Source organism: Mustela lutreola, chromosome 2, assembly GCF_030435805.1.
Source record: "Mustela lutreola isolate mMusLut2 chromosome 2, mMusLut2.pri, whole genome shotgun sequence".
NCBI lineage: Eukaryota > Metazoa > Chordata > Mammalia > Carnivora > Mustelidae > Mustela > Mustela lutreola.
The window spans coordinates 100,745,702-100,760,605 of NC_081291.1; the positions used below are offsets into that span (position 1 = coordinate 100,745,702).

General features: G+C 44.9%; 1 protein-coding gene across 1 annotated transcript in view; it reads left to right on the top strand.

Annotated features, from left to right (window-relative positions):
- Nucleotides 1-10,723: 10,723 nt before the first annotated feature.
- The window catches only part of CLSTN2 (calsyntenin 2), a 623,667-nt gene continuing 619,486 nt past the window's right edge, over nt 10,724-14,904 (top strand). The window contains exon 1 of the mRNA XM_059162790.1: nt 10,724-11,357. Coding sequence (XP_059018773.1) covers nt 11,243-11,357 — 115 coding nt within the window. The 5' untranslated portion in view covers nt 10,724-11,242. The remainder of the gene's footprint in view (nt 11,358-14,904) is intronic.

Sequence of the window (14,904 nt, forward strand, 5' to 3'; positions counted from 1 at the left end):
CAGCACTCATGATCCAGCCAACCCCTCCTCAAAGGTCCCACCTCCAAATACCATCATTTTAGGGATTAGGTTTCAACATATGAATACTGGAGAGACACAAGCATTCAGACCAGAGCAGTATCTTTCTGTTGTTTTAAATTTCTATTTCCCTGCTAACTTGTGATATCCAGCATCTTTTTGTGTGTTTATTTGCCTTTCAGATTTAGCTTTCTATGAATTGCCAGTTTATAAATTTCCCCTAGTTTCTAATGGCTTAGTTTATTCTTATTGATTTGTAGGACTTCTTCCTATTTTCTGGTACCAGTCCTTTGTTATAGGGTTGCAAATATCAATTTTCCCGTCATGGTTTCACATTTTACTTAATTTATGGCATCTTCTAATGAACCAAAGTTCTTAATTTTAATGTACTGAGTATATCAGTACTTTCTTCATGATTTGTGTTTTTTGTTTTGCGTTTAAGACATTTTTTTCCTTACTTGCAAGCCATAACAAATATTCCAAAATTTCTTCTAAAATTTGTGATTTTGCATTTTTCAGTTGAAGCCTTTGTTCCATCTGGAGTTTTTTATTACCATTGACAGAGTGTGCAGCCTTTCCTTCACTGACTTCTAAGCACATACTAAGTTTTAATTCGTGTGTTCATCTATTTTTAGCCTCTCTCCTCTGTCCCATTTCTTTGTTTTTCTGTTGCTTCTTCAACATCAGGCACTTTCACTGTCCATTGTGTAACTTTTTGTGTGGCATGCTCTACTGAAAAGTCTTCAGACTTGTTTCCTTTCCAAGATATGTATTAAACACGATTACTTCTAAATATCATGTTAGCTTCATTCTGTGTTATTATGTGGCATTTTCACTATTGTTTAGAGCTAAATGTTTTTTAATTCAAGTTTTTATTTTCTCTTTGAGCTATTAACCATTTAGAAGTTTCCCTCTCAGTTTCCAAATATGTGAGAGTTTTAAAACATTTTTTTGTTATTGTGTTTTAGCATAATGGTGATAAAAAAATGTCTGCATGGTGTAGATACCTTACTATTTGTTGAAACTTGCTTTGTAAATATACGATCTTTGTTTGAAGATCAAATTATCTGCTTTAGTTGTTCATTGCTGGGTTTAAATTGGCCCATTCGAGCAGAGTTGGTCATCATTGTATTGTTCAGATGTTCTCTATTCTTGCTAAATTTTACAGGCTTGACCTACAAATTACAAAATGAAGCATCTTTTATTGTGATTGTGGATTCATGACACTTATAATTGTGTAAGTTTTTGCTTTATATACTTTAAGGTTATATGATTAAGTATGAAGAAGATTAGAACTATTATTTCTTCTTGGCAAATTTAAGATTTTATCTTTATGCAATGACTCTCATTGTTTTTAGTAAAACCTTTTATACACACATAAATATAAATATATATCCTGTGACTTTCAACTTTTCTCTGTACTTGTATTTTAGGTGTTTCACTTGTAAACAACTTATGACAGGATTTTAAAAAGATCTAATTTTGAATCTCCATTATTAATAGGTAGGTTTATTCCTTGTGTGTTTAGTAATGATATATTTGGCTTTATTATATCAATTTATTTTGTTCTAATAAATACTCCTTTCCTATGCATATTCTTTATTCCTTTACTGTCCTTTATCAACTTGATCCTTTTTTCTTACAATTTGAAAATTATTTGTTCTATATTTTTCTTTAACTGCTTCTCCTTAAAATGTGAACTCTTAAAAGAAATTTTTCTTTAACTGCTTACCCTTAAAATCACGTGGTGAGAGCAGTCTGAATGTCATCCATGTCTCCATTCTACTTCAGAACAATACACAAAGCCTAGAATATTTGAATTCTGATCTCTCCATTCTAGTCCATATTATTTTTGCCAAGTGTTTTCTTTTTTTAAGATTTATTTATTTCACAGAGAGAGAACACAAGTAGGCAGAGAGGCAGGCAGAGAGAGAGGGGGAAGCCAGGCTCCCCGCTGAGCAGAGAGCCCCATGCAGGGCTCGATCCCAGGACCCTGAGACCATGACCTAAGCAGAAGGCAGAGGCTTAAACCACTGAGCCACCCACTTAACACCCCCTGCCAAGTGTTTTCTTACAATTTTGTTTATGTGATATGCAAATTACTCACCATTTTAGCTAATGTTTTTATTTTCTGGTTTAAATCTTATTTAGATCTATCCACATGTTTTTTATTGGTCTCTATTCCTTCTTCTATCTTTGAATTTCCTTCCAAGAGGGCCTGATAGAAAGCTAGGTGTGGGTGTCTGAAAGTGTCCTTATTTCTTATTTGTTCCTGAGGAACAGTTCAGGTATTTTAAAGAATTTATTAATAACGGACATGTATTAAGCACTTTGGAGATACAGGCATTGGATCAGTTTGTAGGAAGAGCTTAAAAGATGCCCTAATCTCTGTTCATAAAGTACAAAATTTCATATTCATGTATATGGATTGTGTTCTATAAATCCTCAGACTCCTGAATCATTGTTTGTGTAGCTGCTCTCTGAAAACCCTTGGTCCCCTCTCCCTCTCTTCTAAGTCATTGCAGTATTAAATCAACCTTTAGACCAATTTTAGGGAAATGTATTTAGTTTGGATTTTAGTAGTCTGATTTAAGAGTACTCATCCTCAAACTCTAAATCCAAAAAATAGCTTAATTTTTTTTTTTTTTTTAATAGTGAAGTCAGTTTCCAGTATTCAGTCACCCATGGATGAAAGCAGGAACAGAGCCCTACTTTGCCATTTCAGCAAGGCTCTGGATTTTCATGTCCTTCAATTCTTCCACCTGCATACCTACCGTTTATCATGGGTCCTCCATGCAACATTGTTTTTTGACATTCTCAGGTGTTACAAAAACATCAACTAAAGGTGTTATAATATAGCCTGTCCCCTTTGGGCACATGATTCACTACACATAACCATGCTAACTTGGAAAAAATTTCTTAAAATATTGAGAAATTGGAAGACATAAAATCTTTGAATTAGGTGGAATGATTTCCTTGGTGCAGTCTAGGGAGTCAGCTGTCAGCTTTAGACTGGAAGCCTCTGAAAGGGTTGCAGGCATGGGTAGACTCTTTCTTTGGATTGGGAAAGCAACAAAATGCTGTCCCATCACTTCTCCATCACAGGGACCTCTCCACTGGAATGTTTTGTGTGGAAGGCATTTCCTGACTCCTGGTCTAGTCTGCTACAGCTATTGCAAGCAACTCACATTTGTATACTTATTAGCCCCTATTACGTAAGGGGACATGGTGTAGAGAAAGAGCTCTGGACAGGACTCAAGACAGCTACAACCTAGCCCAGGCTGTGTGACCTTAGGCCAGGGCTGTGACCTCTCTTCACTTCCATTTCTTCATGTAGAAAATGAAAACAGTGTCTGCACTACCAACCCCTTAAGATACTCTCTTATTTTCTACCACCATCCCACCATTAAGAATATCTTGGATTGGGGGTGGGAGGTTGGAGGAACCAGGTGGTGGGTATTAGAGAGGGCACGGATTGCATGGAGCACTGGGTGTGGTGCAAAAATAATGAATACTGTTATGCTAAAAATAAATAAAAAATAAAAAAAAAGAATATCTTGGATTTTCCATTAAAATGCTCAAGCTACATGAAAATCAGTTCTGTATTTTTTTTTATAAGAAGAGTGTACATTTCAGTGGTTTTGCAATACATTGGTGAAAAAGTCAGAAAAGAGTGGTGCAGAAAAAATCACTCTGTTCAGGGAAGGTAAACCACTTACTCATTCAATAACTATCAAGCACCCATGTGCCAGGCACATGAAGCTCTCCTCTCCTAAAATCTATATTCTATTGGGAAGAGACGGAAAAAAATGAGCAAGTAAATTCATAAGAAAATATCTGGAGAGGTGATATTTAAGATGACACCTGAATGTCATGTGATGGTCAGAGGGAAGTACAGTCCCAAGAAAGGGTTCAGCCTTAAGGCAGAGAAGAGCTTGCCACGTTCACAAGAGCAAAGACCAATGGACAAGGAGAGAGTGGTTTGAGAAGCAACCAGGAGCAGATTAAATAGGTCTTGGTGAGTTAGCCTAAAATGGCTTTTTAGATGGAGAGCCTCTGGAGGATTTTAAAATAAACACATGCTGGGGAGTTGAGAGAGACATATATTGGAGATAGGACTGAGGGGGCTAGGTGGGGAGGGAAGCGGAGGCTGAAGGTAGTTGGGTTCCTTTCCTAGGGCTGCCACAACATAGTGCCACAGCCTGGATGGCTTAAAGAACATATTTTCTCACAATTCTGGAGGCCAGAGTCTAAGATCAAGATGTGGGCAAGTTGGTTTCTGGCTTATAGATGGCTGTCTTCCCCCTGCGTCCTCACAGGCTCTTCCCTCTGTTACGTGTGTGGTTGGATTTCCTCTTCTAATAAAGACATCAGTCATATTGGATTAGGGCCCATCCTAGTGCCTCGTTTTACCTTAATTACCTCTTTAAAGACCCTCCCTATAGGTACAGTTACATTCCGAGGTGCTTGGAGGTAGGACTTCAACATATGAATTTGGAGGGGTTTCAAGTCTGCCCATAGCAGTACAGGATATACTGTGTGAGCAAATGTGTAGAGGCATGATCGGCATAGAACTTTTTGACAGGCAGTGAAAACAGCAGCCAGAAACATAGTTTACACGTAATGGAAGTCGGGTTATCAATGGAGCTGAAAGCCGGGCTGGTAAGAGTCTTGACCTTCTACTGTAGGTCTTGGGGAACCTTGGAGGATATCTGAGTAGCGGGGGAGTGTTGAGTATGGATAGTTAACAGCTGGTTGTGTGAACCTAGGAGAGGGTGGGGACAGCAGAAAGCTTGGGGCAAGGGGCTCAAGTCAGGCCCTTAGAAACAGAAAGGGAAGAAACTAGGAAGGAATGTCCTGGGGCAGACCTTCCAGGGATGCTTTAGGCAGCGTGATGAAAGGATTCCATCCTGGGAAATTGTGAAAGCTTACTGCAAGGCAAAGGCTGCTGGGTAAAACTTGCCCTGGTTTATGGTCAGGGTGGCTCAGGACAGCCCACCTGGTTTCTATCCAAACCCAGCACCTAAAGCCATGATGGCAGCTGGACAGATTGGCTCATTTGGCTGGACAAAATATAACTTCAGAGGCAGACAGACCTCAGTTCAAATCCCAGTTCCTTCATTTGTATTTGTATGTGGTGGTTAATTTTATGTGTCAACGTGACTGGACCACGGGGTGTTCTGGGTCTTCCGGTGAGGGTGTTTCTGGATGAGATTAACATATGAATCAGTAGACTGAATAAGGCAGATGGCCTTCCTAATGTGGGTGGCTCTCGTCCAATCAGTTTAAGGCCTGAATAAAACAAAAAGCCTGACCCTCCCAGAGTAAGAGATGATCCCTCTTGCCTGACTGCCTTTCAACTGGGACACTGGTTTTTTTCCTACTTTTGGACTTGTACTAAATATTGGCTCTTCCTGGGTCTCAAGGCTGTCAGCTTTAGGACTGAAACTACACCATTGGTTCCTCTGGTCCCCAGGCTCCCAGACTAGGACTAGAAGAACTATACCATTGATTCTCCTGGGTGTCGGGGACCTAGATCTTGGGGCTTACCAGCCTCCATAATTGCATCAGCCAATTCTTTATAATAAGTCAATCTCTTTCTCTCCACATGTATCATCTATCTATCTACCTACCTATCATTTTTCTATCAGATAGAGATATATAGACACTTGTATCTCTCTCTCTCTCTTTCTCTTTCTCTCAATCCCATTGGTTCCATTTCTCTGGTGAGCCCTGACTAATACACAGCATAACTTAATCTCTTTGACTCTCAGTTTCTCTGAGAGTCTGATGGGAGGAATAAATCACCTTCCAGTGCTGTGGGATGACTGAATGAGGGGATGTATACAATGTCTGGCTCATAGTAGGTGCTCAATAAATGGTAGGTTCCTTCCTGTCCCCTTTAGTCGAACAAAGCCCAGAAATGGCAGAACGGGCCAATGTAGGTACCCCCAGCACATCTGAAATGCTCTGGCAGTGCATGTGGGCTGATGCTTTCCTTGGCTGTGTTGGCAAAGGTGCTTGAGCTGTTGTGGCTCCACGTGTGTCCACAGATGTCTACATTTTGCCTGCATGGAAAACACCAAATACTGTACTAAAGATCAAGAAAAGGCCACCGATAACCCGTGTGGCCCTGGGTGAGTTTCCACTCTCACCATGGATAGCTCCGTTTACTGTATCTCCCCCATCTGGCAGGGAAGAGATTCAGCTCTTTACAATTGATAAACCTTAAAAGCAACCTTGGTACATTAGTCCCAGTTTGTAGCTGTGGAAACTGAGGTCCAGAGTAAAGAGCTTTCTTGAGTCATACGTGGTTAGAAACTGGTAGAACTGGGTTTGGACTCCAGCTTTCTTTTATTCTGAAAGTCAGTCTCTTTGCACTAAGCTCTACTCGTTCCTCTTCTTGGCCTCCACAAGTCTCCACATTTGAGCTACAAAATGGGACTGATCATACATAACTTACCTCAGCATGCTTTCTTGTCCCCTGTCTTTGTTGTAAGGAACAAATGAAAATAAATATGTTCCAGTTATGCATTCTGCTTCAAAACTTAGTGGCGTAAACAACCACTTTATTGCACTCATGCATTTTGTGGGGGAGGGATTTGGGTAAGGCATAGTGGGAATGGCTTGACTCTATTCCATGATGTCTGAGGCTTCTGCTCAGAAGATCCAAACAGCTGGAGGGGAGTCAGCAGCTAAGAAATGGAATTTTCTGAAGGTTCTGGGATGACTCAAATGTTGGACTCAGCTGGGGCTGTGGGCGCACACCTGCATGTGGCCTTCTTATGTGGCCTTAGGTCACACAACACAGCAGCTTCAGGGTAGTTGGGCTTTGTACCTGGTGGCTCCAGATTCCAGAAGTGAGCCTCCTAGTGAGAAAGGCAGATGCTGTATTGCCTTTATGATCTAGTCTGTAAAGTCGCATGGCATCACTTCTGCTGAATTCTATGGGAAGAAGCAGTCACAAGACTGCTCATATTCAAGGGCAGGAGAGAGAGATTGTATCCCTCAATGGGAGAAGTATCATTAGATTTTATGGCTCTGTGTATGTGTGTGTGTGTGTGTTTTTCAAACCATCACAGGGTATACAAGTCCAAGGGAAGTATAGGAGAGTATACTGGAATAATTCCTTGCTATAATCAATGGCATATTTGTTTTTAGTCAGGGCATTCTGCCTTGCCAAGCATAAAACACTCATGTCTAAATGGTGTTGAACATGAACTGGATTTGGTCACGAACTAGCTTGCCTTGCTCTTTCCTGAAGAGAAATGCCTAAACTTTAAAAAGCTCCTTTGGCAGCAGCCGTGTCTGCACTAGCATCAAAACATCTGAGAGATGTTGGAACTTCTGTAACCTGTCCAACTGCTTGTGGGTCATGAAGACCTGGTTTTGTCTGCCAAGATGGGGGGAGGGGATCAGAAAAGAACTCCAGTTTTTTAAGGATCAGATTTTCAACCTTTCTTCTAACATGAAAAACTTTTGATCGCATTACATTCAAAACAGAAAGCCTCTGTTTAATTTTCTTTTTAGAAGTAAGTTTCCATCAACTGCCATAATTTATTTATTTTCTTCATTTACCCAGTTTAAATGATTCAGGAGCTGTGTTTTGGTGCTTTATTGGGGAAAGCATTAATGACCCTAGTGAAAATGAGAGGGTTGGGCTGTGCTTATGTCCGGCCTTTTCTGTTCGATTCGATTCTATTCTATTAAAAACTATTGACCCAAATAAATTGTCTGAGATTCATTACTGCACCACCAGGTGGGACCCTGGGCTTGGGGCTTAAAGTGACCAAGGACTTACATCATCCTGCTCACCATTTTTTTGAGTCTGGTCTTTAAAGGAATATATACCAACAACAAGTCAAAAATAAAGCGTAGGGCCTCAACAAATTCAGAGACTTGTATTTATATTGCATTTATTACTCAGAGGTAATGGTGGATAAAGATGAAAAAAAAATCAAATCGCCAAAGCTACTTTTCTCGTATGAAACTAGTTTTCACTGCTTACTTTTTCTACATGTCTTCCTCAAAACAATGATGTGTGGGGGAAAGATGGAACTTGGAATTAGGCAGACACGATTTCATATTCTGCATAATTATGTAAAGATACTCAAACTTTCTAAGCCAGCAATTTGGTTATAAGAAAATAGGGGAAAAGAATACCTGTTGTTGCAAGGATTAAATGAGGTATGGAATGTCAACCCCCTACTGCAAAGTGTGGAACCATGTGACACATTAATTCTTGGGTGGCTTTCCTGGCTCTGTATCTGCAGGGCTCCCCACAGACGACATGGACTTGAACTTCTTGTGGCCTCAGTATTTCTAAGGCCAGGTTGGTGCTTTTCTCCCAAATAAAGCAGAGTTATGAGTGGCATTCAGAGACTTGGGTAATTGGGATAAGGGGGGGGGCATTTTATATTTATTGGACATAGACTCTCTGCCAGGCAACCTGCTGAATGTTTCACAGACATTTTCTCATTTGCTTCTTGTAATGACCTTATGAAGTAGGTGTAAGCCTTCTTAATCCCCAACCCCTGCCCCAAACATAGCGGCTTAATACAACAACAGTTTATTATATTTATGAGTCAGCTGGGCAGCTCTGATGTGGGCCAGGTGTGGCTGATCTTGCTGGGCTTGTTCATAGAACTGTGGTCAGCTGGTAGGTCAATTGTTGCTGACCAGCCCAGGCTAGCTTTGGTTGGCTGGACAGCTCAGCTCTGCTCCATATGGTCTCTTACCCTCCTGCAACTTATCCTGGGCTTGTCCTTATAATGGTGGCAGGGGTCCAAGAAAGGAAATGGAAATATGCACATGACTGTCCTACTGGCCAAAGCAAGTCATATGGCCAAGCTCTAAGTTGGGGTAGGATAGCATATCCGAAAAGAATGGATTTAGGGAGACATGAACAAATGGGGGCCACATCTCTCTCAAAAGGCATTGTTATTAACCTAGTTTGTAGAGGAGGAGTTGGAGTCTAGCATACTGTGCCTCTTGGTCACTGGCCTGCTCACTGTGTCTCTCTGTTGTGTTCTTTCTTGGTGATCTACTACATGGGGTGGGGATATTTTCCAGTCAGCTGTATTTTCTCTTCTTTCTTATTATTTACTCTGCATTTGAAATCTCGTGTAAAATTTTTGGAACCAACCAATGGGTCCTAATGAAACCCCATAGAATGATATCAAAGGACAGCACAGGTAAGTCATTAAAGTAAGTCTAATGGTTAGAGAAAATGAAGGAGAGGCAAATATGTAATTGGATGGACTATAAATGGAAGAAATGAGACAAATTTTAGTTCTCCTGTATTTGCTGGTTTCCTTGATTTTGCCTGGGTCAGCTTTCCCTTCTCCTTGTCATCCTTTCTAGATATGGATACCAAGACTGAAAAAGGCAAGATTCTGGTATTGGCCTAGGGCATTTATTAGCTCTCCGATCTTGGGCAAGGAAGTTACCTAATGTACCCAGAGCCTCTATTTCCCTATGTGTGAAATGAGACTAACAGCACTGATGTTGGTTGTATAGGCTAAAGGAGACCTGGCAGTGAAGTGCCCTGCCTGGTTTGAGCCTGTCTACAGCCATTGTGATTCACTGCTGCCCCTCCCCCCCCCACCAAGCAGCTTTTCTAGGTGCCTGGAAATGCAGAAGAGTTGGCCTTCATAACTGCTGCAGCTGGGGTGAGCTGCCAGGGTGGTGCAGGAAGACTGAGCAGCATGAGGGCTGTTAATGGATTTTATGGCTTTGTTGAGCACCCCAGACAACAGTTATTAATTATAGGATGCTGTTTAGACACTGTTGCAATATATACATTTTGTTAATTGATTTGTATAGGCTCATATCTAGCAACATAAAGAATGTGCAGGACCATAACATTTATAAAGCCTTGTAATTGCCTTTTACCGCCCTCTCTCGCTGCTCAGATGGGAAACAAAGGCTTTGAGTAAAGGACAGACAACTCTTTTTGGCTATTCGATCTAGTCCAGTGCCCAGTGGCAGAATAATACAAGCTGTCTAGGTGCTCAGTAAATGTGCTGAATCAATGAATAAATAACTTTTGTTTCTATATTTCTCTATCTTACTTATCTATTCCTTAGGAACCCTGAATTGTGCGTGATATTGACACTGCATATATGCAAATACAGTCAAGGACTTATTCTGAGCCATTAGTTAATGTTGATTGAGTACTGTTAGGAACCTTGCATGGCCTTGGGGTGGTGGCCGGTCCACGAGAGGTGCGTGACTTCTGCTCTCAGGGAAGTGACAGTTACTCAATGGCATGAAATGTTACAAAGCATGACGTCAGGTTACCTGGTCTTAGCTATGTGGAGTGACAACAAAAAGGTGGTAACTTCTTGCCTAGGTAATATACTGCAAGGAAGTTTATCTCCGCACTGCTGGCCCAGAACCCCAAGTTTGCTTTTCGGATCTCGTCCACCAGCCTCTGAGAGCCACGGCTACAGCTGCACCTGCCTCTCCAAGATGGTGTGGAGTCTGGCCATTGCCCTCCAGTTCCACGGAGATTTACCCTGCCCGGCAAGTCCAGAGCAGCACTCGCGGTCTTCAGCTCTCGCGTGTGCTTGGCGCCCTCCCCAGACCAGGCGGCACAGAGCGTCCAGACGCCCGGCCAAGGGCAGGACCCGCAGCACGCCCGCCCGCCCGCCCCGCCGCACCGCTGTCAGCTCCAAGGGCGTGGCAGGGCAGGGTTCCCTCCGCCCCAGCAGACAACGCGCAGGCCCCAGGTGACCACTTTCTGCGGGGCCCCGCCATCTCTTGAGGCAGTTATTTGGGGAGCCGAAGCCGGGGCGCTGACGGGAGGGCTCCCTGCAGCCGCTCGCCGCGGTCCTCCGGGAGCCGAGTCCCGCCTGGAGCACAAGCGCCCGGAAGCGTGAGGACGCGGGTGGAAAGTTGGGGGTCGGGGCCGCGGAGTGGCGAGCCCGGCAGCAGGGCCGGTGTCCGCGTCTCATGAATATGCAGGAGCCACCTCCCTCCCTCCGTGACGTCACGGGCCGTCCCGGGGTGAGCGCTGGAGCCGCTCCGGGTCCGCGCCAGTGAGCGCGGCTGCCGGCGGCGAGCGAGTGGCGCGGCAGCGGGCAGCGGAGGCCGAGCGCGGCGGCGCCCGAAGCGCAACCAGCAGGCAAAGCGAGGCGGCCGCTGCCCGGCGGGCACCGGCAGGCGAGAGCCGGCGCGGGCAGCAGGCGGCAGCGGCAGCTTGTTGGCGGCGGCGGCGAGGATGCGGACCGGGAGGCTGTGCTGGGTGCCGCTCCTGCTGGCGCTGGGCGTGGGGAGCGGCAGCGGCGGCGGCGGCGGCGGGGGCAGCCGGCGGCGCCGCCTCCTCGCGGCTAAAGGTGGGTGCTGGGGAAGTTTCCTCCTCTCTGAGGGAGGCAGGGCGGGCTTACCGGTGCCAGCGCGGGGACCCCGGCTCTAGATTTGTACGCCCTCCCCTGCCGCATCTCCCCGGCCTCTGTGCGCTCGGGATCCCCGAAGTGAGCGCCCTGCGCCCCGGTCCCTAGAGGCTCCACCTGCAGACTCTGGCCCTACCCTGGGCGGGGCCCAGGGACAGAGGGGAAGGGGAGGTCTGTGGAGTCTGGACAACTTTGGGGGCTGTCTGCGGCGGAGTGGGGGCGGAGTGGGGGCGCAGCGGGTCCCAGCCCCGGGACTCCTTGGACAGGGCTCGGGAGCCGAGTAGAAGAGGCAGTTGTCGACTCCTACCCTGAGGGAGGGAATCGGCCGCGGCGGGCGCCTTCAAAGGACCGAGCAGAGCGCTTTTCCAGCTCGGAGGTGGGTGGAAACTTGTAGGCTCCAGGGAAGCCCACCCCGCACCCCCGGCTCGCCTCAGGCTCCCCAAGGACAGCTGAGGCTCCCCTGGGAACGCGCGCCCTCGCGGAGTCAGAAGTGCGGGGTGTGACGCCTCCCGCTGCCTCTCCGACTCCTCTGGGGCTCCAGCGGGCGAAGGAGCCCACCTGACGCCCCTTCCCCGCCCACGCGGTGCGGTGGGAGATCCTGACCTCGTGCTGCTCCCTCCCAGGAGACAGCAAGGTCCCCGTGAACGCCCGGTGCCGTAAGGAGACAGTAGGCTGGCGAGCCGCGTACTTTGACAGCTGTCTGGGTGCACCGGGAGGGCGCTGGGGTAGGGGCGATGGGAGGGCGGATCTGAAAGAGAAGGTCACGTGCTGACAGGACTGCGTAGGGAGGAGGGGAGAGGGAGGAGCAGAGAGGGAGCTGGGTGGCGGTGGGCTCTAGGGAGGCAGTAGCAGATCTGGGCTGGAGCGCCCAGCTTAGGGATAACTTGTTGATTCTTTATGCTGTTGACGAGCAGGGTGTGCGCTCGGTTTGGGGGCTGTGACCAAATCTGCAAGGTAACAAGGTGGGGAACGTGATCGCTGGGATCTTGTCTGACCATCATCAGGGGTCCGAAGGCTTTGCACCTGTAGATAAACAGCTTCTCTATTAGACGCAACCTGATTTTTCAAGCTGGCTTTGATAGCTTACCAGTGGTTCGGAGAAGGAATTTATACTAGGTTGAATTACTCTTGGAGGGTGAGGAGAGTGAGAGGTAGACAGTTTGCCTCCTCTGGACTTCAGGGATGCTTCTCCCACAACCTGTGAATGGTTAAGTTTGAAAAGAATAGGGGAGTTTCTGCTTATTCTCTAACTTTAAATTTTTGGTGATATGATTTTGAAACTTTCATAAGCAGACATCCTGTTTCTTTTCAGCAACTCAGCGCCCCCCCCCCTTGAGAAACAGTTTCTTTTTTGAGAAGACAAGGAAAAACTCATTATGAAAATATCTCAAAGTGTGGTAAAAGAGTCGCTGATAGGAGGCATCATTCTGAGAGACTGTTGTTTTGGTAAAAACAAGAATTAAAGATAATGAGTTTCCAAACCTTTTGCCCTCCTTGTTAAGGAGACACTTGTTAAACAGGAAAATGACCTGTTTTTGAAGATTTTTCATTACTTTGTAGCAGAACAAATGGTATATTTATAAACAGATGTCTGCAAACGGGAGCTCACAGAAAGTGAGGAAAAGGGAAAAGCTTGTTTAGGTGGAGGACCTGGTGTGCTTATGCACTGGGTAGAGTTCTCAGGTCAGAATAGAAAGCTTTACAGAGATAGAGGAGAGAGATGAAAAAAAAAAATCCAGGCTCTCAGTGATTCACGTGTATGTGTACAATTATGTTCATTTTCATTAACACTTTTCATCTTCCTCTCTTAGAATATACCCATTTCGCCGTGAAAACAAGCCATTTGTCTTTACAATGTAAAAAGTTGATTGGCCCTAGAGGAGCGAGAGTTGCCTTCTGAATCCCCCATCTCCCTTTTTTGTCTTCCAGCCACTGGGGGGCTGCAAAGAGCGCTGTTAGCTGCATTTTTTTTTTTTTTTTTTTTTAAAGACAAACGTGTAATAGTTGATCAAAACAGAAACATTTATAATGACAGTTTAGTCGGTATTTACAGGACTGATTTTCTTTATTACGATGCACTTGCATTTTACATTCCCAAATCTCACATAATCTCCGAAGAACATGTGCAATAGTAAAGATAGGCTTCGTGCTGCCACTGACTTTGAGGTTTCTAAGGTTCATATCATGATTACTCCTGTCATTGAAAAAGAGAAAAATTAGGGAGACATGTGAAGAAGATTGAAGAAAAAATATCTTTCTTCCTGCATACTGTTCTGTACTCACGTGTAAAAGAAAATTGGGAGTGCGGCTTCAAGTTGCCTGGCAGAGTTGAACGCACCCTCTGGACAACTATCTGGAAACACACCTTCGCAGCTTTGGGCTCCTGCAGGACGTTGTGTTTGTGGTGCATGGCTCATCTTGCCTTTGTATTCCTCGCTTCTTGCTGCAGGGAATTGAGCAGCTAATTCCCATACAACTATTTGGGGGTTTTCTCAGAATCACTGAACTCTTAGTGCAAACATATTCTCAATTTCTGAAATAATCCATTGGGTAAGGAGCTATTACAACCACTTCTCTTTACTCTTTTCTATCTTGGCTACTCAAAAAAGATGAACATTCCTTGGATTCCTTGAGAAGACCAGATTCCCTTCATCCTGAATCACCTCTGGTTACTGGGCAAGGATGGGCTCACAGATCCTGTGGACTATGTTTTCAGACTAGAAGGTCACCTTCCTCTGCCTAATCCCTTCTGTTACTCATCACATGGTCAGGCTTAGCCCCGGCCTTCCCTAGGAACCTTTCCCAACTGGTCTTCCAGGTTGGTCTCCCCCAGAACACTGTGGCTCTCTCTCTGGTGTGCCTGTGCTCCTTGTCTGGCCCCAGCACTGCTCTGTGAGCCTTGAGGGCTGGAATCTCATCCTGCCTCCCTAGGGCCACAAGGCTGCCTGGTTTCCAAGTGTAAGCAGAGCATTCAGTAGTGATGGGCTTAGTGACTCCCCCTGTTTGCAATTGAAGTGCTTTTGTTTCTGGATGTAGATGTTTGAGATGTTTCTTCCTCTCCTATATAAAATAAAATTTGGACTTTGAGAAACTCACGTTCTAATCCAGGTCCTACTGCTTCCTAGCTAGATAATCTTAGGTAAATTAGTTAAGCTTTTTGAGCCTCAGTTTCCTTATCTATACAATAGGGATACAAAAATCTACCTTGCAGCGTGGTTGTCAGGAGAAGGCTTAGAAATCTTTTAGCCTAGTTCTCAGCATGCAAATGACACTAAATACATAGTGACTGTAATTACTGATCACATAAACACTGGGTTCTAGAGTCTGAGATTTGGTGAAATCCCCTTTTCTGACCTCTGGGCAATCCAGTAGCTTTGTTCATATCTTCTCCTAGCCCAAGCTCTGTTCTCTCTCTCTTTCTTTGTGTGTGTGCGCATGTGTGTAGAAACACCGTGTATAAATGGATGTGCACATTCATACACATTCGGCT